Source organism: Chelonoidis abingdonii, chromosome 3 (genome assembly GCF_003597395.2).
Source record: "Chelonoidis abingdonii isolate Lonesome George chromosome 3, CheloAbing_2.0, whole genome shotgun sequence".
NCBI lineage: Eukaryota > Metazoa > Chordata > Testudines > Testudinidae > Chelonoidis > Chelonoidis abingdonii.
The window spans coordinates 18804166-18830883 of record NC_133771.1 but is presented as its reverse complement, the minus strand read 5'-3'; the positions used below and the strand labels follow the sequence as shown (position 1 = coordinate 18830883).

The 26718-nt window shown below is 39.4% G+C and overlaps 1 protein-coding gene across 1 annotated transcript in view; it reads right to left on the bottom strand.

Annotated features, from left to right (window-relative positions):
* Positions 1-26718, bottom strand: part of ATAD2B (ATPase family AAA domain containing 2B) — a 155089-nt gene that overhangs the window by 71882 nt on the left and 56489 nt on the right. The window contains exons 14-18 of the mRNA XM_075063634.1: positions 26235-26394; positions 23235-23325; positions 16761-17072; positions 5945-6077; positions 2621-2807 (exon numbers count right to left, since the gene is read on the bottom strand). Of these exons, the coding sequence (XP_074919735.1) occupies positions 2621-2807; positions 5945-6077; positions 16761-17072; positions 23235-23325; positions 26235-26394 (883 nt within the window). The remainder of the gene's footprint in view (positions 1-2620; positions 2808-5944; positions 6078-16760; positions 17073-23234; positions 23326-26234; positions 26395-26718) is intronic.

Here is a 26718-nt window from a genome sequence, read left to right as displayed (position 1 = left end):
CCCCAGCCCTGGGTCACTGTTAACTTGCTCCCAGGGCAGGTCATTCAGCAGGAATTTTGCATGTGCACAGAACACAGACAGGATTGGTTCCCGTATGATTACAGAACTGCAATGAAGTGGAACAATTTTCAGCTTGTGTGACTGGAGGATATCTGGATCCATATTATAAGACTGTCCTCCATAAATGAGGAAAAGTTGAGGTGCCTTTATTATTCTTTTGTTCCATTCTTTGTTTCTATGCGGAATTTGCCAATGCAATATCACTGTCGTCCTTTTAAACAACAAAAACAAAAACAAAAAACAAAAAAAAACACACAAAAAAAGGGCAGTGGCTGTTAAAATAGCAATTCCAGTCCTAAAAACCACTGGGAAGCATTTCTTGCTCAATTTTATCCTACTTTTTCTACAGCAAATTACAGTCGATCAGTATATTTGATTTGGGAGAAATGAATTAACAGCTGCCCAAATTGAGCGTGAGTGCTTCTGAATTTTGAGATGTTCAAATCTGGAAGGCAGGTGCTAGATTCCCTTTCTGAATATTAGCTAAATATGGAAAGGAAAAGCCAATTTCTGCTTCCATCGCTCAGAAGTGGAAATCCTCCTACGTGCCTAGTACTGTATCTAAAGCTGCCTAGGTCCAGAGCTTCCCCTCCCTTACTTTTCATTTTAAATTCTAGTGGGATCCACATACCTCCCTTGCTAGGCTTCAGCGAGAGAGGGGCACTGTCCATTTAGTCCACCTAATTCCTTCGTTAGGGGCTGCAAGGTGATGTCACACCAGTATCCCTAATCCAGTCTGGGGATTTCTTCTGAAGGAGATATCTGGGCCAAAGCCTTCTACTCCTTCGGCACACTTGTTCCCCATTCACAGTGCCACCCCGCTCTAGCGATGAGCTCTCCATTCACAGCAAGGTGCAGCATGAGGTTTCAGCTACTATACTCCCTCCTCCTCTCTTTCCTGTTGATAGCGGCCAAGGGAATGCTGGGAAATGTATTTTTCTCTGCTCCAGCGCTGGCTCTATATGCAGGGAGCTAACCAAGGAACTACAGCTCCCACAGCCCCCTGTTGGTTCTCAGCTCCCAGGCTGGATCCCTGCCAGCTGCCGCTCCTGCTAATGGGCTGCCCCAAGCAGCTGCTTGCTTTGTTGGTGCCTAGAGCCGCCGCTGCCCTTATGTTACTAATACACTTTTAACATTAACCTTAATACTTTTAAACATTTTTTTGTCTTGCATAGATATAGATATAAAATGGAATCAGGCATAAGCAACTCTCAAATGAAAAAACAGTATTCTTAAGGCATAAAAACATTTTAGTAATTAGACTTGATTTTTATGCTTCGTATAGGAATGAGCAATATTTGTAATGAAAGATTTTAAGAAAAGTCACGTTCTCCAGTTCTGGGTTATCACATCATATTGTAGGTGCACATCTTCCGTAGTAGTTGGTTGTCACTCCATATACCTTCCCTTACCCCCCGCCCCTCTTCCCCGGCCTATTCACTTCTCACTTCCTTTCTTAATCTCAGTATCTTCTCCTTCATATCTATCTCCTCTTCAATATTCTTTTCACACAAATAACTAAGGCGTCAACTGAATACCATTAACCCAAACTCCCAAAAAGTGACTATCACACTTTTCAGGAACATAGGATGTAAATAATAAATCAGACTGTTTTAAAAAGCTTTCATGAATACTTGTATGTCTTTATTTCCTTGTCAACGATGACAGATTTCTATGCAAGCACAGTTCAAACAAACCAATAGAAACCAGTTTTCCTCGGAAGTTACAAGATATTGCATGACTACAGTGTAGTTGTGATGACATATGAGGTTGGAAGTCCATTCTAATAGTCCCTTAAAAATCTTCCTTTGGCAAGAATCAGTACAGCAGAATTTAGCCTTCTTAAATCCCTCAGAATTGTATCTTCCAACCTCATTCATGGTCAATCTCATGCTCCACTTCCTTCAACCTCAGCTCTATAAACTTTCTGTGAAAACATATCTTCTTTTGCATGCTAGACATAACTCCGCTATTGCAGTTTTGTTCTCACCTGATGCAAGACTGCAAATCTCCAGGACCATTCAAATATTTTCCCATTTGTGACAAAAACCAAACGAACGGACATCAAGTAATACATCCTAACTTTTGATACTGAAAGCTTTTGTTTATTCTCTTCAACTGTTTTTAACGGTTCTGTTCTGTTCCATATAGGAATGTTCAACACAGAATTGACTACGTCTTGTCTTAGTTGTCACACAGACATCCTGCTGCCCAAGCAGGACTTTGAGACAGATCTAACATATGACTTCTTAAGATATAGAACTTTCTGCTGTCACCCGACTACCTAGACAGATAAAACTGTTTACCCAATCAGTGTCATTGCCATCTACATGCTGCATCAGCAGAAAAATCAGAATTCCTAACTATAAAAACTTTAACAAAAGTTTGTTAACGTTATCATATTAGAATGTTTCTCTGCTTTAGCTTGCAATGGCACATGTACACTGTCTTTTATCCAAAAGACCATAATTGCGTACACCATACTTTATTGGAAATAAGTCTGAATAAAACCACAGCTAGCATCAATGCTCTATGATGCTCAGATATTATGTAGACTCACCTGTGCACATGATTCTTCAGGTGTTTTGGCACTAACTGAATAAAGTGCTGGCAGATCTAGCCTGTGTACAGAGAATTTTTCAAGAGAGTGCAATAGTGCTGGAGCAAGGTGAGAAGTTTGACCAGAACCTCTCTCTCCTGATAGCAGTAATCTTGGCCTATAAGAGGTTGGCTGGTGGTAAGCTGACCTATAACAGAAGTAATATTTTAAAAATATCACCATGTATCATTATATAAACATATATGTTTATGTATACAGAGTTCCTGGTGTTTCAGCTTTTATTTAGTAATGTTTAAATTTTTTAATTCTTTTAGATTGTTTTTAAATGACTTCATCTCAACTAATACGATAATAGAGATCTTCTATTGGAGATTCTGCAATGACTGTACTGTGCTAACTTCGGCATGCCTCAGTTCCAGCACTGATTACCTTGGGTCTTGTCTACACACACAGTTGTAACAGTGTAACTGATAATAAATTGATTTAATTAATCAGTGCAAAATCGATGTGGGTATTATTAAATTGATCCAATCCTAGATCATCATCAACTGTCTTAAATAAATTCTTTACCAAAATAAGCTAAATCGATATAATCACTCTTAAATCAATTTAAAAGGTTTACATGAGAGTTTGCAAGGTTTAAAAAGGCAGCTTTAGAGTCCTGCTAATCCACAGATAGCCACATCTGCGGATTTGGATATCTGCAGACCATTTTTGCAGATCACAGCTTGGGTGCAGATACAAATTTTGTATCTGTGCAGAGCTCTCCACCACACACTCACGCAAACAGAACAGCTGTCACCCAGCTCTCAGGCTCCAGCTTGGCTCTCTGAATCACACAGCAGCAGGCTGTGATTAATGGCAATAGTCTGATGGGAATTCTGGGAGTTCTAGTCCCCAGCTTGCTCAAATGGAGGAGGTAAACTACAACTCCTAGAAGGGAGTGAGCGAAGCACCATTCTGAAAGAGGCATAGTTGTACTTTAAACTAGCAGGCAGCAACCGCAAGCATCGTGAAGAGAGTAATTGTTGCCGCTGTCTGTCCTGGCCGGGTCTATGTGCGTTAGATCTGCCACAGCTGCATAGGGGTGTCTGAACCCCCCACTGGAAGGGCAGCATTGCATAGGAGGGCCCAGAATTGTACCCTCCCTGCCTGGAGCAGAGAAGGAGATATGGCATGAGTGGAGCAGGTGGTGGGGCAGGAGGTTCGGGGCTTGGCACAGCCCTGTGTCACTGCTGTGCAGGGACCCGTGCAGCTGTTAGCAGAACCCTGAAAAATTGCGGGTATTCATGGACAATTTTTGTGGATTGCGGATCGGATGCAGATATAAACATCTAGCTTTAGGCATGTGTGTAGCAAGGCATTAGCTAACAAAGGTTACTTTTTAGCAGCCCACAAAAGACCAAAATGAAGGATGAAAAATATTGTCTAAGTACCTGTCAGCTGTCTAAAAGCAAGTTTTGCTGTTTATTTTCTGGATTTTTTTAAGTGATAGTAGGTGAGGATATAAAATTATGTAAGTAAGCTCTTTGTCAGCTCTAAGAACAAAGTGAAATTGACTTATTAGTTTTCAGAATTAAAAATATTGCACGAGGGCTGTTTATTTCATGCCAATGCATTTCTAACTGCCAAGACCCCAAGATTCAACAAAGCACTTAAGAAGGTACGTAACTTTAAGCATGTTCTTAAGTCCCATCAATTTAAAAGGATTTATGAAAATGCTGAAGACCTTTACTGATTTAGGGTCTAGTATCTAGTCTAGTATTTATATTGCACACTTCTTACTAATAAGCTTCCAGCTGGGAATACTCACTCCTTTAAAGGTTGCAAATGTGAGTCTATCAAATTACTTTATATTTTTGTTAAAGGGCAAAAATCTTAAAGGATTCTAGCCAGGTTTTAGAGGGATGGGGTTTAAAACATTAATATTACCTTGATTTGAAAGCTAAATTTTAAAATTAATTTAATTTTCTCTTTATTACTCTGTTTACTCCTTAAAATTCATTCAGCTTCAAGAGTGAAACTAGATTCCTCAGTTTTACTTTGTTTATGTTTTGGGTCAGTCACTTTCTAGTTGCCATGCATTATGCACAAAACTTGTCTTTTGCTTTACAAATCTGATGGGGAAGGTCATAAACCCATCCACCAAAAAAAAAATGTATAATGAAATGTAAAAATTAGTTATATGTGTATGTTTCTTTTTTGGTTTCAACTGAAACCTGAATTTTAGGCCTGCAGTCCTTGACAATGTACCTTCAGGGAAACAGCAAGATTTTTATTTTAAGCTAATCAGTTATTTTTAAGTTCATGTTACTGCAAATACTATTAAAGCATCACTGTTCAGAAATAATTTTCTTTCTTCCACAAGATGGCTCTACTAAACAGTGCCCTTTACTGGCCTCACATTTTCCTTAGTGAAATATGCATCAACAGAATCGATACAAAATATTAATCTAAACAATTCATATTAAAATTAACATTTCTAGGTTTTTGTTGCAGCATCCATCTTAATACAAACAGTTGTGTTTCATCCAAATTTAATACACAAATTCTAACCTACAATGTCTCTGCAACTTTCCTTAGAAAAGCAGTTAAGAACAAACACAGTGAGGAAAAAATTAAGAGGAGGCTTTTTGGAATACAAGGAAATTTGACCTGAAACAAATTAATTTGTAATATCAGATTTAAATACAACAAACATATATAATAACTGCTGTTGGTCCACTGACGCTCAATAGTACTTCTCAGTTAAAAAAAAGCAGCCAATATATTGCGCACTTATTATTTCCCAAAATACACCAGCATTTTTGCTTCCTTACTAAAATAGCTGGAGATTCAGCTTTATAATCTCCACAGCAAATGTCTCAAAAATATCCCAGGGGCTAGGCATGGAAATTACATTCTTAAAATGCTATGTACCAAAAGCCAAACACTACTCTCAAATACCCATATGCTGTTTGTAATACCACAAAGTCGTCATAAAACATTTAAAAGATTTTAGTTAAACTACGGAGAACTCTCAAGCTAAATAGAGCTCAGCATGCAAAACAGGTTTAAATGGGGACAGAACCAGCTCACAGTTATTCACTCTTACTACTTCACAGGAGTGTGAATGGCTTGGAAAATTGCTCATAAAGGCTTCAACACAGAAATCTCTGGATAAACATATCCCAGTATTTTAAACTCATTCAGATATAAATATAAGGATGTTGCCATGAAGCACCTTTATAAACCCTTTCTTTGAACTCTAAGTGCAAAATATCAGAGTACGACCTTAGAATTTCGGATCTCCTATGAATTTCACAGCTAAATGAATATACTCACATTGTAAAATGAAGGTAGGGTTTATGTACAGCAGCTGACGATTGTTTCTTTGGTGATCCTGAGTGACAGCCTGTCTCAAAAATTGATGAAGCATTTTCATCTTCACTATCGTCTAATATTAGACTTGGTGCGTCTGTTCAAAATGAGATCTTTATTAACATTAGAGTTCTGTCACCTCTTGGTACACTTCAACAAACAAAGACACTGGACGTTTCTTGGTTAAAAAAAGTTTAATACATACTACATGAAGTGGCAAGAATATGTCTAAATATCAGAAGGTATGTCTAGGAAATTACTACATGTGATTTTAGTAACCAATACTACCCAGAAAGTATTAAAAAACAGAGTTTAGTCAGAAATTCAAATGCCCTTTTACCATCAAGCAACGTGCCATTTTCATAACCATAAAGATACAAAAATAAGTTGTGTATTACAATAAATAAAATTGCTGGTTTAACTCATTACAAAATGCTGCTTCTTGATATATTTTGCTGCCAGATTCATTCATTGTCTATGTTATTGATTTGAACTTACTTACTGACTATGCATAATTGTGCAAAATAAATAAGCCCACCAAATTTCAGAAGTATACTTCATATTTCAATATTTTTCCTAGTGATAAAGTGGACAACTTGTGTTTGGAAACAGAGAACTGCTTTCTACCACACACAAATTTGATAAAGAATATCAGAATGGTCAATGTCAGTTCAAGTCAACTTTGTTTTCATATCCTGGGGTCTTAACCTATTTTGATTCCTTCAATAACAAGCCATTCTCAGCTACTGAATTTAACTATCTTTTATACAGGGTTCCTTAAATGAAAGGAAAAGACTGAATACAACGGAGAAAAAAAATATGCAAGAAAGTAAACTGAAAAAAACTCTGAGCACATGAAGCCAATCAGAAAAGTCATTTGGTAGAAGATTCAGCATGACTGGAAATCTACATTCCAAATTAATTCAAGATAAACAGAGATGACAAAGAGAAAACCAACATTGCTGGGTTGGAATTAAACTGGTAAGCATATACCCATGTAGCTGTTATTCAAACTCGAACAGAGAAAAAAAAAATCTAGATATCACTTACTTATGCTAACAATCAACTGGAATGTGGCATATGAGCACAAATATTTAAAACTATTAAAAACATAGAAATAGGACTTGAAGGGCCCTAGAGAGATCATCTAGTCTAGCCCCTGCACTCACGGCAGGACTAAGTATTATCTATACCAGGCATGGCCAAATTGTGGCTCTGGGAGGAATTGGTTACGAAACTGAAGGTGGAAAGCAATTTGGGCGAAAATGATCATGAAATACCATATTTCATGATTCTAAGTAAAGAAAGGAATCAGAGCAACAGAATAAGGACAATGGACTTCAAAAAAGCAGATTTTAATGAACTCAGAGAATTAGTAGGTAAGGTTCCGTGAGATGAAAATCTAAGGGAAAAAGGAGGTCAGGAGAGCTGGAGTTTCTCAAGGAGACCACATTAAAGGCACAACTGCAAACCATCCTGATGCAAAAGAAAGACAGGAAGAATAGTAAGATGCCAATATGGCTCCATCAGGAGCTCTTAAATGACCTGTAAATCAAAAAGGAATCCTACAAAAAATGGAAATAGGACAAAGTGCTCAGGTGGAGTACAAAAGACTAGCATTACAATGTAGGGACAAAATCAGAATGGCTAAGGCACAACATAAGTTACAACTTGCGAGGAACATAAAAGACAAGAAAAGGAGGTTCTTTAAATATATTAGGAACAAGAGAATGACAAAGGAGAGCACAGGTCCGGCACTTAGTGGGGAAAGAGTACTAATTGATGACATCAAAGAAGCTGAAATGTTTAATGCCAATTTTGCTAAAATAGTTAACAGTATGTTAGAAAACTTGTAATGAATTACGTTAGAGAAATTAGTATTATATATACACACACACACATTATAATAAGACTGTAAAGGATTGTGCATTTTGAATGGGTCTCTGCTAATATAGCATTTCAGAAATTAACTGAAACAGCTTCACAGTTGTGTAAACCATAAAACCTGGTTTGCATGTCTTAGTTGTAAAATCTTTGGTCTGTGCAAATAGGGCAAAGCAGAGCGCCAAGACGGCTTCAGATGTGCCTCCCCAACCAACAAGACAAGCCAAAAATCCCAGCCAACAAAAACAGACCAATAAGAAGGATAATTATTTTAAGATAAGAACTGGATAGAACCAACTGAATTGAAAGCAGAGAATGGATGACAGAAGTGGACAGATGAAAGCAAGTTTTAGCAAGATAAACAAAAATCTATTAGTTTAGGCTAGTTATTGTGATTTATGCATGATAATGTTTTAATTAGATAGGTACACAGATGAGGTAACTTGGTAAACTGAGTCTGCACAAAGCTACAGAACAAGGGATAAAAGACAGGTGCTTAAAAACAAAAGTAGAGATGACACAGGAAAAGAAAACAACAAAGACCAGAAATTTGAAGAGAGTCACTCTGTTCCTAGGAGAGGTAACTTGATCAATTAACTTTCTTGCCTTATATTTTTCTAATATATATGTAATGTTTAGGTAATAATAGCATTGTCCTAAAACATACAAAATAAAGGTTAAGAGAAACTGTTTAAGCCTAAACTGAAGTGGATCTTGGTTTTCATCTAATAGTGACCAGATATTCAACACAATATTAACTTCAATGGCGAAGGAACGCAACCCAAAATAGGAAAAAACAGGTTAAAGAATGTTTAGGTATGTTCGATGTATTTAAATTGGCAAGGCCTGATGAAAATCATCCTAGGATAATTAAGGAACTAGCTGAAGTAATCTCAGAACCATTGGCAATTATCTTCAATAACTCAGTGGAGGACAGATGATGTCCCAGAGAACTGGTGAAGGGAACACAGTACCCATCTTTTAAAAGGGTAGCAAAGAACACACAAGGAATTATAGATCAGTCAGCCTAACTTTCATACCTGGAGAGATACTGCAACAAATTATTAAACAATCAGTTTGCAAGCACCTAGAAGATACTAAGAGTTATGAGTAGCCAGCATGGATATGTCAAGAACAAATCTTGCCAAAGCAACCTAATTTCCTTCTTTGACAGGGTTACTGGTCTAGCGGATGGGGTAAAGAAATAGACATGATATATGTTGATTTTAGGATATGTCTACACTGCAATAAAACACCTGTGGCTGGCCCATCAGCTGACTCAAGCTCATAGGCTCAGGCTATAGGGCTGTTAAATTGCATTGTAGATGTTCAGGCTCAGGCTGAAGCCTGGCACCCCATGAGGGTCAAATGTAAGACATGGGAGGTAACTGTCCTCCTCTACTCAGCACTAGCAGAGGACTGTCTAGAGTTCTGTGTCCAATTCTGGGTGCCACACTTTTGGGAAAGATATGGACAAACTGGAGACAGCCCAGAGAAGAGCAACAAAATGATAAATGGTTTAGAAAACCTGTCATCTCAGGAAAGGTTAAAAAATGGACAGGTTTAGTCTTGAGAAAAGAAAACTGAGGAGATACCTGATAATCTTCAAATATATATAAAAGAGGATGGTATTAGAAAAGAGAACAGTGATTAATTGTTCTCCATGTCCTGGAGAAGAAGTAATCGGCTTAATCTACAACAAGGATGATTTCGGTTAGATATTAGGAATAACTTTCTTTCTTACACTCTGGAACAGGCTGCTGAGGGAGTTTGTGGAATTCCCATTACTGGATGTTTTTAAGAATATGCTCAACACACACCTGTCCGGGATGGTCTAGGTTCACTTAGTCCTGCCTCAGTGCAGGACACTAGAACTGGTAACTTCTTGAGGTCTCTACCAGCCCTACTTTTCTATTATTCTAACTGTTTATGACTAATACTCAAACTCAATGAAAACTTCCAAGCTCTCTTTGGTAAAAATAAGGAAAGATCAGTAGGAAGGAAAACAAACAAATATATAGACCATTTAACCATAAGCATAAAAGAATCTTTAGAACAAACTTTTTGTCATTGACTGCATGGAAAGTAGCAGCACTAGAGCAAAGGCAACAGGACACAGACTTTGAAAAAACATGACAAAAAGAGAAATGCTTTTCTCTTAACAATGTCAACAACAAATGGCTTCTAAGGTGGTATTTCCTGGAGGTTAACAACTGGATTTGTTAAGGAAGCTCTGGAGAAGAATTTAAGTAATTCAAGCCAGAACTGCTCTAGAGTAGGGAACTAGAAGTCAGAACTCAAGGATTCATGGCTCTGTCACTGACTTGCTTTGTGACATTGTGCAACTCATTACTTCTCTGCATCTTGGTTTATCAATATCCATTCATAAAGTGTAAATATATTACCATGAGCCTTTTCAGATTCTGTACTAACACTAAAAAGTACTAAGCATATGTTAAAGTAAGCAAAGAAGAAGAGCTGAAATTCTCAACTACTCCTGCCAGTAACTAACTTCCCAAGAAATGACCTGGGTCATTGCTTAAACATAACTAAGCACTCGACCAGGCACTGCCACAGACCCTTCTTTGCAGCCTGGACTCACTCCTTCACCAACAATGGGAAGCATGACTGGGGAGCTCTTACCTCTTAGCAGTATATCCCTTCCCAGAAAGCAGAGACTCAGCACCAGGGCCAGAAATTGCCAGAGTTGCTTTGACATAGCCTTATTCCATCCCCTCAATAGTAATCTCATTTGCAAACACAAATTCATCTACACTCTCTCTCTCTACTCCAGATATGTCTCCTTCTGTCCAAGCTAAAATCTCAGCCTGTTTCTCTGGCATTTCCTTGTGGATATCACGTCAGTTCAAGTTCAACATAGATTAAACAGAACTCCTAATCTTCCCTCACCGACGCCATCTCCCTTACTCTCTGACCTCCTTTCTAAATTACTGTGAACAGCAACACCATACTCTCCATCATTCAGGCCCATAACCTGGATTCATCTTCAACTCAGACCTCTCTAGATCCTCATATCCTGTCTGTTTAAATCTTGCAGGCTCTGGCCTTGGCTACCTTGCCGCTTTACAGTGCTGCAACTTTCTCGCTTAGGGGTGTGAAAAAACACACCCCTGAGAGCACCAAGTTACAGTGCTATAAAGCGCCAGTGTAAACAGTGCCCCAGCGCTGGGAGCGTGGCTCCCAGCACTGTAAGCTAATCCCCACAGGGAGGTGGAGTACCTGCAGTGCTGGGAGAGCTCTCTTCCAGCGCTGGCGCTGTGACCACACTCGCACTTCAAAGCGCTGCCATGGCAGCGCTGTACAGCTTTAAGTGTAGCCATACCCTCTCTCTCCACAACATCTCTAAGACATGCCCTATCCTATACATGCACACAGCTAAAATTCTTGTGCAGGTGTTCATCATCTTGTGTCTCAGTTACTGAAACATCCTTTTCTCTGGCCTTGACAAATGCAACCACTCACATCCATTCAAAATGCTGTTTGCCCAACTCAAAGCCATTCAAAATCCTGCTGCAAAGATCATTTTCCTAGCCTGTCATTTGACCATATCACCCTTTTCTTTGAATCCGTCCACTAGCTTCACCTTTTCTAACGCATAAAAAAACCCAGTTACCTTCTGTAACTACTATTCTTCGATATGTGTTGCTCATGTCCATTCCAATGTAGGTGTGCTCTTGCCACAAGCACTGCCGCTGGAAAGCTCTTCCTCAAGTGGTATCCGTCAGGTCAGTTCTGATGCTCCCTGGGGTCACGCGCTCATAGCGCTGATATAAAGGATCCCACCGACCTGCAGCCTCCCCTTCTTGCCAGCTAACTCTGGCAGAGCGGGGTGGAGGGGGTTGGAATGGACATAAGCAACATGTCTTGAAGAATAACAGTTACAGAAGGTTAGTACTATTTTTTCTTCTTCAAGTGCTTGCTCATGTCTATTCCAATGTAGGTGACTCCCAAGCAGTTGTGCAGGTGGAAGGTTCAGAGTTTATTGGCAAGCTGATTGTAATACTGCTTGGCCAAATCTAGCATCGTCTCTAGCCTGTTGGGCGATGGCAGAGTGAGATGTGAAAGTATGAAATGATGACCACTTTATAAATGTCCTGCATAAGCACTTGTTTCACAGATGCTGCCGAAGATGCTTGGGCCCTTGTAGAACATGGTGTCAGGGCACGAACCGTTGACAGATCCTAGCATGTGTGGATACAGGAAGTGATCCATGATGAAATTCTCTGGGCTGAGATTGGAAGACCTTTCACCACCCTGTACGCAATGGCCACAAATAGTTGAGTAGATTTCCAAAATGATTTAGTCCTTTCTATGTAGAAAGCTAGTGCACATCTGACGTCCAACAAGTGGAGCCTCTGATCCTCTCTGTTGGCATGTGGTTTCAGATAGAAGACCAGCAGGAAGATATCCTGGTTACTATGGAACTGTGAAACCACCTTTGGAAGGAAGACTGGATGCGGAAGCAATTGGACCTTCTCCTTGAAGAATACCATGTAACGTGGTTCTAAAGTGAGTGCCAGAATCTCTGAGACCCTTCTGGCAGAAGTAATGGCCATCAGGAAGGCCACATTGCAGGATAGGAAGAGCAGAGAGCATGTTGCCAATGTTTCAAATGGAGGTCCTGTCAGTCTTGACAATACGAGGCTGAAATTCCAGGGAGAGATTGGTTGCCATACCAAAGGGTACAATCTCTCAATACCCTTAAGAACCAATTACAGATGGAGTTTGAGAACACAGAATGGCCTTCACCCATGCGTGAAAAGCCGAGATTGCATCCAGATGGACCCTAATAGATGACACGGTTAGCCTATGTTGTTTCAGGTGGAGTAGATGGTCTAGAATTAATGGTGCTGTTGATTGTGTAGGTGAGACACCTCTGTGTAGACCAGATCGAGAACCTTTTCCACTTTGCCAGGTAAGTGGCTAAAATGGAGGGTCTTCTGCACCCTAAAAGCACCTCATGAACTGCAGAACATGTTAGCTCTGAAGGGTTCAGCCATGGAGCTTCCAGGCTGTGAGGGACTCGAGGTTCAGATGACGCAGATGGCCATAGTCCTGGGAGATCAGGTCTGGAAATGGAGGTAGACAGATTGGTGTTTACACCAAGGGTCTAGGAATGTGATGAAATAGTGCTAGCAGGGTCAAGCCGGGGCTATCAGGATGACTCATGGTTGGTCCTCAGCAAAACCTTGTGTATGAGAGGAAAGGCATAGAAGAGATGACCCATCCAAGGAAGGAGGAAGTCATCTGCACGAGACCCAGGGCTCTGACCTAGGAAGGAACAGAACTGAAGACACCTCCTGTTGTGCTTCATCGCGAACAGATCTATCTGGAGATTACCCCACTTCTGGAAAATGGATTTCACAACATATGGATGGATGGAGCACTTGTGGTTGGAGAACAATGTGCTGATGTGATCCGCTAGCTTGTTCTGTGATTCCAGCAGATAGAAGTCCTCAAGGCGGATCGAGTGGGCTACGCAGAATTCCCACAAGCTAAGTGTTTCCTGGCACAGGTGAAAGAACCTCACTTCTCCCTGCCCATTGATATAAAACATCACTGTTGTGTAGTTTGTGAAAACCGACACACACCTGCACGCCACCTGGGGTTGGAATGCCTGGCAGGTCCAGCAAATTGCCCTAAGCTCCCTGGCATTGATGTGTAACAAGAACTCTTCCACAGACCACAGGCTCTGAGTTCTGAGGGACCCCAAGTGAGCCCCCACTCCCAGCCCATCGACGAAGTGACTGCGACGGAGACTCTGATGTTTGGGGTCTTGAGAATGGATCTAATACACACATTGCCAGCAGATCTAGCCACCAACGGAGGGAGGCAATCACTGGTGAGGGAACTGTGATGACTGTGTTTAAGTGGTGTCGGCTTGGTGAGTATACAGATGCCATCCACAGCTGGAGAGGTCTGAACCTAAGTCTTGCATGTCCCATCACGTAGGTGCATAATGTCATGTGGCCCAAGAGCTTCAAGCAGTTTCTTGCTGTGATAATGGAGTGATTTCTAAGGCTCTGTATAAGCATCCCTATTGCTTGGAAATGTGTTTCTGGGATGAAGGCTCTTGTTTGAACTGAGTCACAGATCGCCTAATGAACTCTATCTTTTGAACACAGGAGAGAGTAGACTTCTCTCACATTTATTAGCAGACCTAAATCCTGGAAAGTTGACTGTATTAACTTTATGCTGGACTCCACCTGGACCTTGGTCTGACCTTTGACCAGCCATTGAAGTAAGGGTACACCTGAACCCCATCTCCTCAAGACGGCGAACCTGAGGAACTTTCTGTATCCCTGAAAGATTGAAATATGGAAGTAAGCGTCCTTCAAATCATGGGCAGTGTACCAGTCCCCTGGTTCCAGGGAGAGGATGATGGAAACTAAGGAGACCATGAAGAACTTTAGCTTCTTCATGAATCTGTTGACCATTCACAGGTCTGGACTTGGCCTGAAATCGCTGTTGGCTTTCAAAATTAGGAAATAATGGGAACAGAAGGGTCTTTAAAGAGAGATGGGGATGTGGACAACTAAACTGAATGTTGTATCCCAGTGCTATCACGCATAGCACCCAGAAATCTGAGGTAATACAGGCCCATGCCTGATAGAAATGGGATAAATGGTCCACAAAAACTAGGGAAGCTGGATCCCAGTTCTGTCCTTGTATGTCATCCATGAGTGTCTCATTGAAAGGCCTGCTTAGACCCTGCAGAGTGTCGGGGGGAAGGAAGAAGACAGGTGCGGACTAGGATTGGTGCAAGGGTCTTCTCCTAAAGCCTCTGCTCCTATTGTAGTCTTGCCAGGTGGGTGTTGGGAAGAAAAGAGGAGCTGACTGAGGCATATCATCATGTTTCCTCAAGGGTGTTATGTATAAAGCCCTAAAGACTTCAGGATGGCCCTTGAGTCCTTTAGACCGTGCAGCTTGGAGTCAGTCTGTTCAGAAAAGAGTGACATACCCTCGAAAGCAAGGTCCGGTGATGACCGTTGAACCTCACGCTGTAGGTCCGAGGACTGAAGCCCAGAGCTTCGCATTGCCACCATTGAGGCCATGGATCAAGCTGCAGAGTCCACGGCATCCAAGGCTGCTTGCAGGGACAACCTTGCCACAGATTTGCCTTCCTCCATGAGAGCAGCAAATTCTTGCCTGGACTCCTGTGGTAGTAGCTCCTTAAATTTCAACACAGAGTCCCAGGAGTTAAAATTATACCTGCTCAGGATTGCTGATTTGCAATCCTGAGCTGAAGGCCACCTGTTGAATAGACCTTTTTGCTGAAGAGGTCTAATTTTTTGGTATCCTTGGCCTTGGCACCTGCTGACGCTGTCGTTCCCCACTCATTGGCTGCCAACACAACCAAAGGTTGTGGCAGATGTGTATAAAGGAATTCACATCCCTTAGCTAAGACAAATTATCTCTTTTCCATTTTCTTTGCCGTTGGCTGGAGGGATGCCGGGGTATGCCATAATGTCACTATGGGGTCCATAATAGCATTGTTTAGTGACAATGCCACTCTTGAATGTCCACTCAGGGCATGGGAGGACTCCCTGATCTCCTCTACCTCGATACCCAGGTTTTGAGCCACTTTCTTGAGGAGCTATTGATGCGACTTATAATCATCCTGGGATGGTGTTATGTCTGCTCTCGCAACAGCCTCATCAAGAGAGGACGACACTTGTACAGGCAGAGGACACTGTTCTTCAACCTTGGCACTAGACAGGCTTCGTGGTGTCGGGTGTTGATATTTGCCATCGATCTTGGTACCAGAGCCTGGATCCCACTCCAAGAGGAGCGGTGGAGGTGTTCTGGACTCTGACACCACAGAGTATAAGCCCAGGGGTTCTAGAAAGGCCACTACACTAGTATCTGCCACTGTCCTGGAGGCCAAGCCAAGGGTGAGATGCCTTGGCTTGGGTCTATGGTTGGGTAGTGCCAGCTGGAGTTATGGTACCGATTCCTGAGAGAGATGTATGACACTGCCTCCCCGTCAGCTGTTGAAGATTCTTTCCTAGAGACCAAATTACAACAGTGCCGACCAGTGCCAGTGCAACTCCAAGGGGCACCAGAGCCAACCCGATGGATATCACTGAAGGAAAAAATTTCTGGTGGTGGTGCATAGGGCGAGCACACATCTACATTGCAATGGACACAAGCAAGCACTGGAAGAGAATCAGGTTATTTGTCTTCACTTTTCAGGCCCTTAATGGGTAGACTGGGGGATAAATCATGATCTCCCATTTGCTAACAAAATGTTAACTCCCACCTCCAATCAGCCCATGATGCCAGCCTCCATTAACCACTTGCTAAATTTTCAAACAAGCAGTACCATGCCTTCTCCCAGGCTACTCATCATGCTTGGGAGAAGCTCCTCATAAACGTCGGCTAAGCTATCCCATGATCCTCCTTCAAATCCCTCTTTACAACTCTCTTTTGCCGTGATGCCCACAAAAAACTGGACAATAAGCCACTGCTGTGTCCATACCGCTCCCAATCACGCTGACCAACAGCATTTCATTGTCTGTCTCCATCTATCGCCTCGTCTTAACTTCGACTGTAAGGTCTTTGAGGCAGGGGTCATCTTTTTGTTCTGCGTTTTTACAACACCTAGCACAATAAGATTCTGGTTCTTGACTGGGGCTTCTAGACACTACAGCATTACATTAATAAATTACAATTATTATTATTATTACAATTAATTATATGTCCAAGTAAAATAAGCAAATCAAAGTCAGTTCTGGCATAAATTGGTGCAAACTTGATTCATTACAGTTCAGGCTAAGAGTAGGATAAGGATGGTGAATTTTTTCCAACCTACAGCAGAATAGTTAAGAGCAAAAAGAAAATAAAAATAAAAATAAAAATAAAAACTAAGTACCTTCTCTTTTGTCACCTTGACTATATTCGGCATGGGGAAATACTTTGTGTAAAACCACCAGGAGGTTATTGAAGGTTCTTTCCAGCAGTGGCCTTATGACAAGGGATAGTGCATGTCCTGAAGACATCACGGCACGTTGGGAAGCAGGCACAATATTCTGCATTGCATGGTAAAAGTCTTGTGCGCTGAGAACTATTGAAGAAACATCAAGCTGCAGTTTCTGACTGCTTGCGTAAATCTGAGGATAGCGCCGTCGCAAGGCAATCAAGGCAGCCTCAGTGCAAAGTGCTTTTATGTCAGCTCCACAGTACCCTAGTGTAAAAAACAAACAAACATACATATGTTCCATAAAGAAGCACCAACATTTTGCATATGTAAAAACAAGCTTGAAGGTAAAAGAGCAGCCCGTTGCACTTCATTGTCACAGAGACTCTTTCACACTGCATCCAGTGAACAGGTACTGTTCCAGTGCAAATTAACCCAGGAACTGATTACAGCTTAAGAAGCAAATGTTAAACCCTTATTAAAAAACAATGATACCATTATCTGGACTACTCTCAAAGATCACCAGAAAAAAAGATAACTGTGGATAGCCTATGGAAGAAAGGCAAATGCAAATACACAATAAAATCCACTGGTATTCCTATACAGCAATGCGATACGGTAAGAAATTAATATGTCAATATCAATATTTTCCAAGGTTTTATTATAGAATGTACTATAGCTTCCCCCCAGCCTTGTGTCATCTCTGTTCCTTTTCTTCTTTATAGTCTTTGTTTTATACATGAATGCATCAGTTGCAACCATAATTGTGTGAAACAGAATTGTAAAAAGTTATAGGGACGCCTATGTACAAATTGTGATTTATTTATTTTTTTAAGCAGCAAATGGTCCAGATGAATTTTAGGGACTAAGTACATATATCCACAACGCATCTGAGAAAATGGAGGATATTAAGGAAAAATATTTAATTAGAGCATATAAGAAGACAGGAAAATTCCCCTCACCTAATTCGTTCTTCATAGCTGCTAGAAGAAACTAAGGTATTACTGACAAGCACAACACTCTCTCTCTGTCTTTTTCATTTTATAACTCTAGTTGTATGGTGAAAGGTAGCAGAAAATCTACTATGCTGTTGTAGTGTTTTTTATTCATTCTATTTTCTGTTTAGAACCTATAGCTGCTTAATCATTATTATTTAGATCCATACATGCAACTGTATTATATAGGCCTAAAACTTTTAAATAGTCTTTCGTAGTACTAACTGATAGTTTTGCTGCTTTCAGGACTAAAACAATTGGATTTCTTATACTGGTATGCGTCTATCCCTCATAACAACAGATGCATATATTTTGGTGGATTTTGTTTCATCGCTGCTGAAGTACGGAATAGCAATTTTTAAACCAATTACAAGATTATTCTCTAATAGAAAAATTTTATAGTGTTTTTAACCCAGCATACAGAATGATACAATTAGCAGTGATATGATGTATTAAATTCTACTCATTTTTATAGATTTTCATAGAATCTATTCACAATTTTTAAAAAATTGGCCAAGCATCCTTTAAAATTGTATATCAAACTTTTTTAGACCACTTTTTAGGAAAAAAATTCATAGTTTTCCTGCTCCTCTTTTTGTTTAGGAAGGTCTGCCGGCAGGTACAAAACCCTCACCACTGAAGTTCTTTATGCCTGCCTTCCTGCCTTGTTCCTCTCTTACTGAGCACATACCAGCCCACTCACTTTGTTTCAGGTCTACTACTGCCTCTGGTAAACACCCATTTACAAGGTCTGCACCACCAACAAAAAAATAAACATGACAATACAAAGTGTTGACAGATGCACACAGTAAACAAACCGGGGGATGACTAAGAATCTCTCCCCATTTTCTAATTTTTTAGTCATATTAATTTTAAGGGCTAGTAATAAAAGTAGGTAAACATTTTTAAGATGAAAATGTGGTTTTAAGCTGATGGTATCCCATTAAATTCTATAGGACTTTTCCATAAAGATTTGAATGTGAGTCCAAGTATGTGATTATAGTCAGAACATTACCATAAATATTGGATTCCATACACAAAACTTTTTTGAATAAACTTTTTCAATTTTGGAAAAATGGCCAGTAAAATGGTAAAAAGTTATAACTGTGTAAATAATCACAATAGATGAGTACCAGATTAAATTAAAAACTATCTTCAGTTTCACATTGATAAGCCATAGCTCAAGTGAAATCAAACAGATTAGATAGAAGCAATCTTACTGTCCCTCATTTTGTTAGAGGATAAATCGATCGTTTATTTTCTTACAGTTAAATAACTTTAGGTGGCTTCTGATTAGAATTTATTGTTCAGGTACTAAGGCCCCAATTTCACAATTAAATTCATGTTGACAGACCCTAACATGTGGCAATCTACCTGAAGAGTGAGGGCACTCACCTGTACTGGGTAAGTTAGAATTTGTGTTATACACTAAAGGCTGCTTTGCCTTTTTAACTTTGTGTATTATTTTACCAGTTCACAATGGTCCATTTGCTGACAGAACAGCACAACAGACTGAACAAATGAGTGTGGGGAAAACTAAATCAAAATTGTTAAGGTCAAACATGCATTAGGGTTATATTACTCCTCTAATCTCCCTTTTATCATAAAAATCCTGTTTAAGCATCTCTGACACAATTAAGACTCAGCAATCTAAAGCTATGTCCTTTCCAGTTCTTCTATTAATAATGTTATAATACTCCTTACAAACAGTCTTTTTAATCACAGCTTGTACATCTCCACGGAATTCCAAATTAGGAAATAATAGCCTATGGCCTCTTTTGAAAATTAAATTCTCAGGTGATCAGATATACAATTAGTCTCCAGTTCTATTTCCCTATTTCTCAGAAGCAACTGAATTTGAAGAGTAATAATAATTCATCTTTTACTGAAGGATTCTCTTGTGCATACTTGTATGCTCATTTAAGTGACTGACAAGACAACTGCACGAAAATATCTTGCAGAACATTATAGGTTTTTTAGTATTAAGCAAATACATGCCATGCCCAGAAGATGTAAGAACACAAGTAAGTTGCCAAGGCTGAATAGGAAGCATGTTTTTTCACTCTAACCTTGAAGGAACTCATTTCATCCCCAATTGTCACTGTAGTCATAAAACTAAATTTTAATGCATTTCATTCTGCTTTTTAAAAATCTAGGAGATAATTCTGAATTTGGGGTGGGCATAATCACTGGCTTTCCTTGTGATAGAACAAAACTAAAATAGGGAGCACAGAATGGACTACCACCACCAGATTGTACCAAACAAGCATTTTTTTGTTTTGGGCATAACTTTCAGGGAGAAACACAGTAAGGAAGCAGGCTCCCATACAGCCTACTATAAAACATGCATCAGACTTTTACAGAAACTTGCTAGTCATCTTTCCCTGTTTTTTCTCTTGGGAACTGTTTTCTCCTCAAACTCTCTCCTCTCCAATGCCCTCCCCAAAAAACAGTTATAACTATTTCTATGACAAGACAATGGTAGGATCTTCTTGTCAAATAAGGTCAAGACTTTGGTCTAACATCATCATAAGCATCATGGTCCAAATTCTGTGGCACACTGCACAGGAAGCATGCCAGCACAGAACTCAGTATGAGGTTGAAGTGAAAGATATCACCATAGCTTTCTCACAACAGTGGGGTGAAAAAAACCCAAACAAACAGTTCTCTCTCTCCATCACTGTATTAAGATTGGAGAGGAAGAACCAATTAGTAACAAATTAACTCTTTTTCTTGTAAGTTGCTTAATTATGATAATGAACATGAAATAGAATATTTCTAAGAAGTGTCTTGACTCAGTGCTGAATTTCTTTAAAAACTTTGTTTAATATTATTTTAATGGCCTACCTAGATTTTGAAAGGATATACCTGATTAACAGAGACGATGATGGAAGAGTTCACAACTTTGCTGTTGCTAATATGGTTTGCTTTCTAAAAGATTGAGTTAACAAGACAACTGAGTACCCATTTACCTAGAAGGTAAATATTCAAAACAAAAATACGTACAAGAAACAGGCACAAGTCACAAACTTCAGGCTGGTTTGCACCCATCTCTAACACACACACACACACACACACACACACACACAACTGCAGGAAGACCATACGTTTTTCTGTGCTCATGGCTTTTTCAGATTCCCATCTTGTGGCCACTTTGGGAATTTAAAATTCCCACTAAAACTCCAAAGGTCTGGCCTTTTACATCACTTCAGTTCTCTTCCTGAGCTGCTGCACCCTATTAATCTCACAGGCAGCCCGTGGCTTAATAGTGCAGCCTTCAAGCCACTCCAAGAAGTTTTTTCAACTATTTAACAAACCCAGATACAAAAATCTCCAAATGGCACATGTCATTTTTAAGACATCAATTCATGAAATCCATGAGAGTTGTGACAAAAATCCAGCCTTAGGAAACAACTTGCTATTGCGCTAGAAGTCCTGGTTGTGTTTGTCTTATTTTTTTAACAATTAAATAAGCCCAGTCATTTTTTTAAAAATGAAGTTGTATGGGAAGTACACATCAACAAGCAAGCTATCCACTCTCATGACTGCTTCTCAGTAGAGGTCAATTATATTTGTAGCATTTTGGTAGTTTTCTTCATTAAGATTCAGGTATTTTTAGGTGTTGTGTTGCCATGTTCGCTAAACAGGGTAAAGGTTAAAATGCTGTACAAAAAGCCTGTTGAGTCTAGACTGGGTGGTGGTGGTGGAGTTCTGTTTTGTTTTTTTAAAACTTTGTCCACTCTTGGGAACCAGAGCAGATTAATAGCTACTGCATCAGTGTGAAAGGAGGACCAAAACACAGGTTCGCATGGCTCCAAAGAATCTAGAAAGCCTGAATAAAAGGTTAGATGTTCGTGACATCATGAACAAAAATGATGAGGCAATCTCAGGGCCAGTGAGACAAACTAGACTTATTGTGACTGATGTAGAGACTATTTACAGTAGACACAATGTTCTAATCTTGGAAATGCTGGAAGACATTAAAGCTCCAAGATACAGAAAGGAGAAATTCAAGTGCACAATATTAGAATGGTGCAAGAACCAGACACACCAGATTCTGGGGATATTTCTTATTCTGGAAAATTAACAAATTTTCCCCCAGAACCAACTGGTTTTACTTCAGCACAAGGAATGTCTTGCAGTAAAACCTACAAAAGACTGTCCTTGTAGTCTGAACATCTTAAAATATGTAATTGTATTCTCAAGGTGGACAGAAATACGGTGAACTTTCAAAGGAACAAAATTGGATTTTATCCCAGATATCCCCCCTCTCCCATTAAATGGCACCAGGCCTTTGAAAAAGTCAAGCAGAATTTACATTAAATGGGTTTGGCACATGCTGTCTTATACCCGGCAAAGCTTAAATTGGAGTTTGCTGGATAGTTATATTTTCTCCTCACCAGAAGATGTTGAGGTCTTTGTGGATCAAAAGCGGAGGGATGCTGCTTCGAAGATGGTTGTCCCTGTGGATGAAGAGGATAATTCGGATGTACAGTAGCTGACTGAATGGACTGATGCTCAATTTTAAGTTCTTATTTCTTTGATGATGGATCCCAATGAACAGTTATCTGAGATTATCCTTGTTCTGAGAACTTCAATGCTTGCCCGAGCAGATGGTTGACAGAGGATGTATCTTTATACGACAAATTGTTGTGAGGAGGTTGTGGTGTATATTTTAGGGTTATTTCCCCCGGTTAAAAATCTCACTGCATGAGCATTTGTTTTTATTTCTGTCCTACTTTTAAGCAACTGGCTTGAACAACCATCCTTCCATTCAGTACAGAAGGTCTCTGAGTGCTCCAATGGTATATTTAAGATATTCATGGTGCCTGAGTCTAGCGGACAGAAAGTTTTTTGCCCTATGCCTGCCACATGGGTATATTATGCAGTAGTAGACTCTGGGGGATATATCTTAGTTTTAAGACCAGTGGTTAGTTTGTGAGTCTTTGTCTGAAGAGAGCATGGCAGAGATTCAGTAAAAGCTACTGAAATTTATTTTTGTCCACATATAAGGCAGGAAAACTGTGCCAACCAATCTCATCTGTAACGTTTTTAAAGGAATCTTTACCTAAAGATTCTGCTTCCCATGTGCTTTTATTTTTGTCAGCACTAGTCCTACAAAAAGGACATTGGAGGTTATGTCAGGAAAACATTATCTACTGAATTATTACCTTCAAACTATTATTGAGTATTTATTCTGTATATTAATCCCTCTGATACAATCATGCCTGATTTTTCTGATTACAAATAAGGGTTGTAGAAAGCATAAAAGTTTCAATAAAAATAAAATTGAAAAATAAATAAAAAACAAAGCATCTGATGCATGTTTAGAACTTCAGAAGCAAGTGTTCAACATACTTTACAAGTTTTAAGAAAAGGTTTTATAGAAAGAAAAGGCATCTAAATGTGATAACACGAATATGATACCACTCACCAACACATTTTTCAGCTAGCTCCCCCAAGAAAGGATCTGACAGTTTGGGGTTCCAGTCCCTGGTATGAATTTGTAAAATGTGCTTTCTTGCCTGATAAAGAAGTATTTCAGCATTAGCAAGTAAAATCAACAGTCAACAGTAAATCAACATATTTCAATCACTTAGGTCACATATTCAAGAGGAATCAATAATTATCCTAATTGTGTTGACACAATGTCACAGGAACATGTAGAAGAGTACAACACAAATTCTCAGGAGGAAAGGAAGTTTTGTGGCATAGGAAATACCTGTGTGTGCTGACTCTCTTAGTAGCAACCACTATACTTCCAATTAAGATTTTCTGCCATTATAAAACGGCTCAGAATCTAATCTTTTACAAAGATAGTTTACTGTTATAGAAAAATTCCATGGGTATTACACTAAACCAATCTAATCAACTAAAACTTGATTTTAACAGTCTACACATTAAATCCAATATCAAAAATATATTAATGTAACATGTGGTTGTGAATATAAAATACTCGAACTAAGAAATGTAAAACTATGTTCACACTGAAATTACAACTCCTGTTTTGTACATATGCAATTTTCATTATGATGCAGATAGCTAAGTGTATTTTTTCCCATATACACCTCTACCCCGATATAACGCTGTCCTCGGGAGCCAAAAAAATATCTTACTGCATTATAAGTGAAACCACGTTATATTGAACTTGCTTTGATCCACCGGAGCACACAGTCCCGCCCCACTGAAGCACTGCTTTACCATGTTATATCCGTTATACCAGAAGTTCATGCCCCCACCCCCCCCGGAGAACTGCTTTATTGCGTTATATCAGAATTCGTGTTATATCGGTGTACAGGTGTATACAGTTAACTATTTATATTATCACAGTACTCAGCAGCCTCAATCAGTATTGGGGCTTCACTGGGCTAGGCATTGTACAAATCCATACAAAGATGAAGTCATTTCGCCTGACAGCTTACAGTGTAATGTAATCAAGTTAAAACTGCAGTGGGAACGTTTCTAAATTTGCAGGTGTGTGTGCTTAAATTCACAGTGATAATGTTGCATAAATGTTGATTTTTTTATACATTTCCTTTTTAAAATAAAGTTAAATGCTGATACACAAACACAATATTTATTTATTTTACTGCTTAGTATTATTACATTCCAGACATGCATAATTTCAAACATATCTGTAGGCCTGGAGATTTGCAGCTAGGGTTACTGAAATGACTTTAAAGTAATTTGCAAATAACAAAACGGTTTTATGTACTTCAACATGTGATGGAAGCCCCCACTAACTAGGTGACAAGGGGCTTTCAAAACTTAATTCACCAAGCTTACCTTTTTTACTCGAGTCCCCAAAAGTCATGAGTCGCCAGCTCCACTATGATGCCCCTCACTCAGAGCAGAACTACCAAAGAGCTTCAGTGGAGAATGAAGCCAGCCCAGAGAAAGATCAGTTAAGGTCTCCAATTTTTCACTTCTAAAAGTACATTGCATGGTTTTGAAAAAGTGAGGCATAGTGCTTTACCTTATCTCTTCTCTGGGCCAGCTCCACACTTCAGTGAGATTACAGTACTTATGTCACAGCACAGAGCACACTGACTAGGGCAGTGGTTCTCAACCAGGGGTACGTGTACCTCTGGGGGTACTCAGAGGTCTTCCAGGGACAACTCATCTAGATAGTTGTAAAACTAGACAACAGGTTACATAGAAAGCACTAGCAAAGTCAGTACAAACTAAAATTTCATACAGATAATGACTTGTTTACATATTATACAGTAAAATTTAAGTACAATATTTATATTCCAGCTGATTTATTTTATAATTATATAGTAAAATGAGGAGGTAAACAATTTTTCTCTAGGTGTGCTGTGACACTTTCATGTTTTTAAGCAAGTAGTTTTTAAGTGAGGTGAAACTTGTGGGTACGCAAGACAAATCAGATTCCTGAAAGGGGTACAGTAGTCTGGAAAGGTTGAGAGCCACTGAACTAGGGCACTGCAACAGACTATGAGCTGGAAAACAGACTTCAAGGGACCTAAAAAGAAGAAGGGGGAGCGTGGCTAGCCGTTTTTGAACTGAGGAATCCTCTTTGCTTAGCTAGTGGGCATTTCTATTTTTCCAATTTGATTCTAGTTGGAAACTGTCTTAGAATGGTTTAATAAAATATTAAATGCTTGCGTACAAGAGCCCCAAAGAGGAGCGACAGAGACCGTTTTAAAAATCCCTCACTACTAGCAAACTCCAACATAATTATTTGCTCTTGCAGATTTCAAGAATTCTGAGCTTTGCATCTAGTTCCATGCTACTTCTGTCAAAATGGATGAAACCATAACTATAATAGAATCAGAAAGTTAGCCCAGTGTTAATGTTTGCATAGTACTATGAAGATATATAACACGGTACAAATTGCTGTGTATTATCAACTTGTTAAACTCTCAAAATGTTTTATTTTGTGATGAAATTTCTCATGTTTAGTCTCAGATGAAAGTTGACACTTCCAGTGAGGAGTCTGAGGTAGAGGAAGATTTGTACTTTGTTGCTATGGTTTGCCTGGAGAGAGTCGTCCGCAAACCTGAGACAACAGGAAAGAGGGTCTACTCAGTCTGCTGTTATAGATTGTTTTGGAGAAATTTCAATAAATTTAGTTGAGCTGTTTGAGTTGTAAGAACATATGTCCTGTCTCAGAGGCATTAAAATGCCTTTTTTTGCTTGAATGACTTTTAAAACATTTTTAAAACTTTAAATGTACTATGAACTGAATTTTGCAAAGAGGGTAAGTGCCTTTGAGTTGTCTAAGGAATTCTAGTTTCCAAATAAATAAAATAAATAAATAAATAAATACATACCACACTAACAAAAGGACTAGCAATGGACAAACTGTTACCATTTTTGAAACATACCAAATGCTATTTGATAGAGATCTTCAGAGATACCTACTTACTTCACTCTAGAAATTTTTACATTATCCCTTTGTAACTTTTACCTTTTGATCAGGCAAGTTGAAAAGAAATTCCCTGTCAAAACGACCAGGTCTCCTGAGTGCCGGGTCTATAGATTCAAGTCTGTTTGTAGCACCAATTACGACAATTTCTCCTCTATTATCCAGTCCATCCATGAGGGCAAGTAGGGTAGACACTATAGAGCTATAAGAAAGTTTTCAAAAACAATTTTTTGTAAATATTATCAAGGTCTCCTACATAACAAGCCATCAAGGTTGTCTAAATTAAGTTATGCCGCCCTCCCTGGGCTGCCCTATGGGGTCATAGCATTGTCCAGTATCACTGCAGACAGAGTTTGCAAGGTGGTCTTGAAAAGGCATTGCATGGGCAAGAGTAATCATCACTTAGTCATAAATACGGCTTTTAGTGACCCTTTACACCAAACTGGATCTTTCACCTGGTGTAAAAGTGCCAGAAGAGGGGCAAGGATCTAACCCAAGAAATAATCCAAATGAAGCTTTAAAAAAA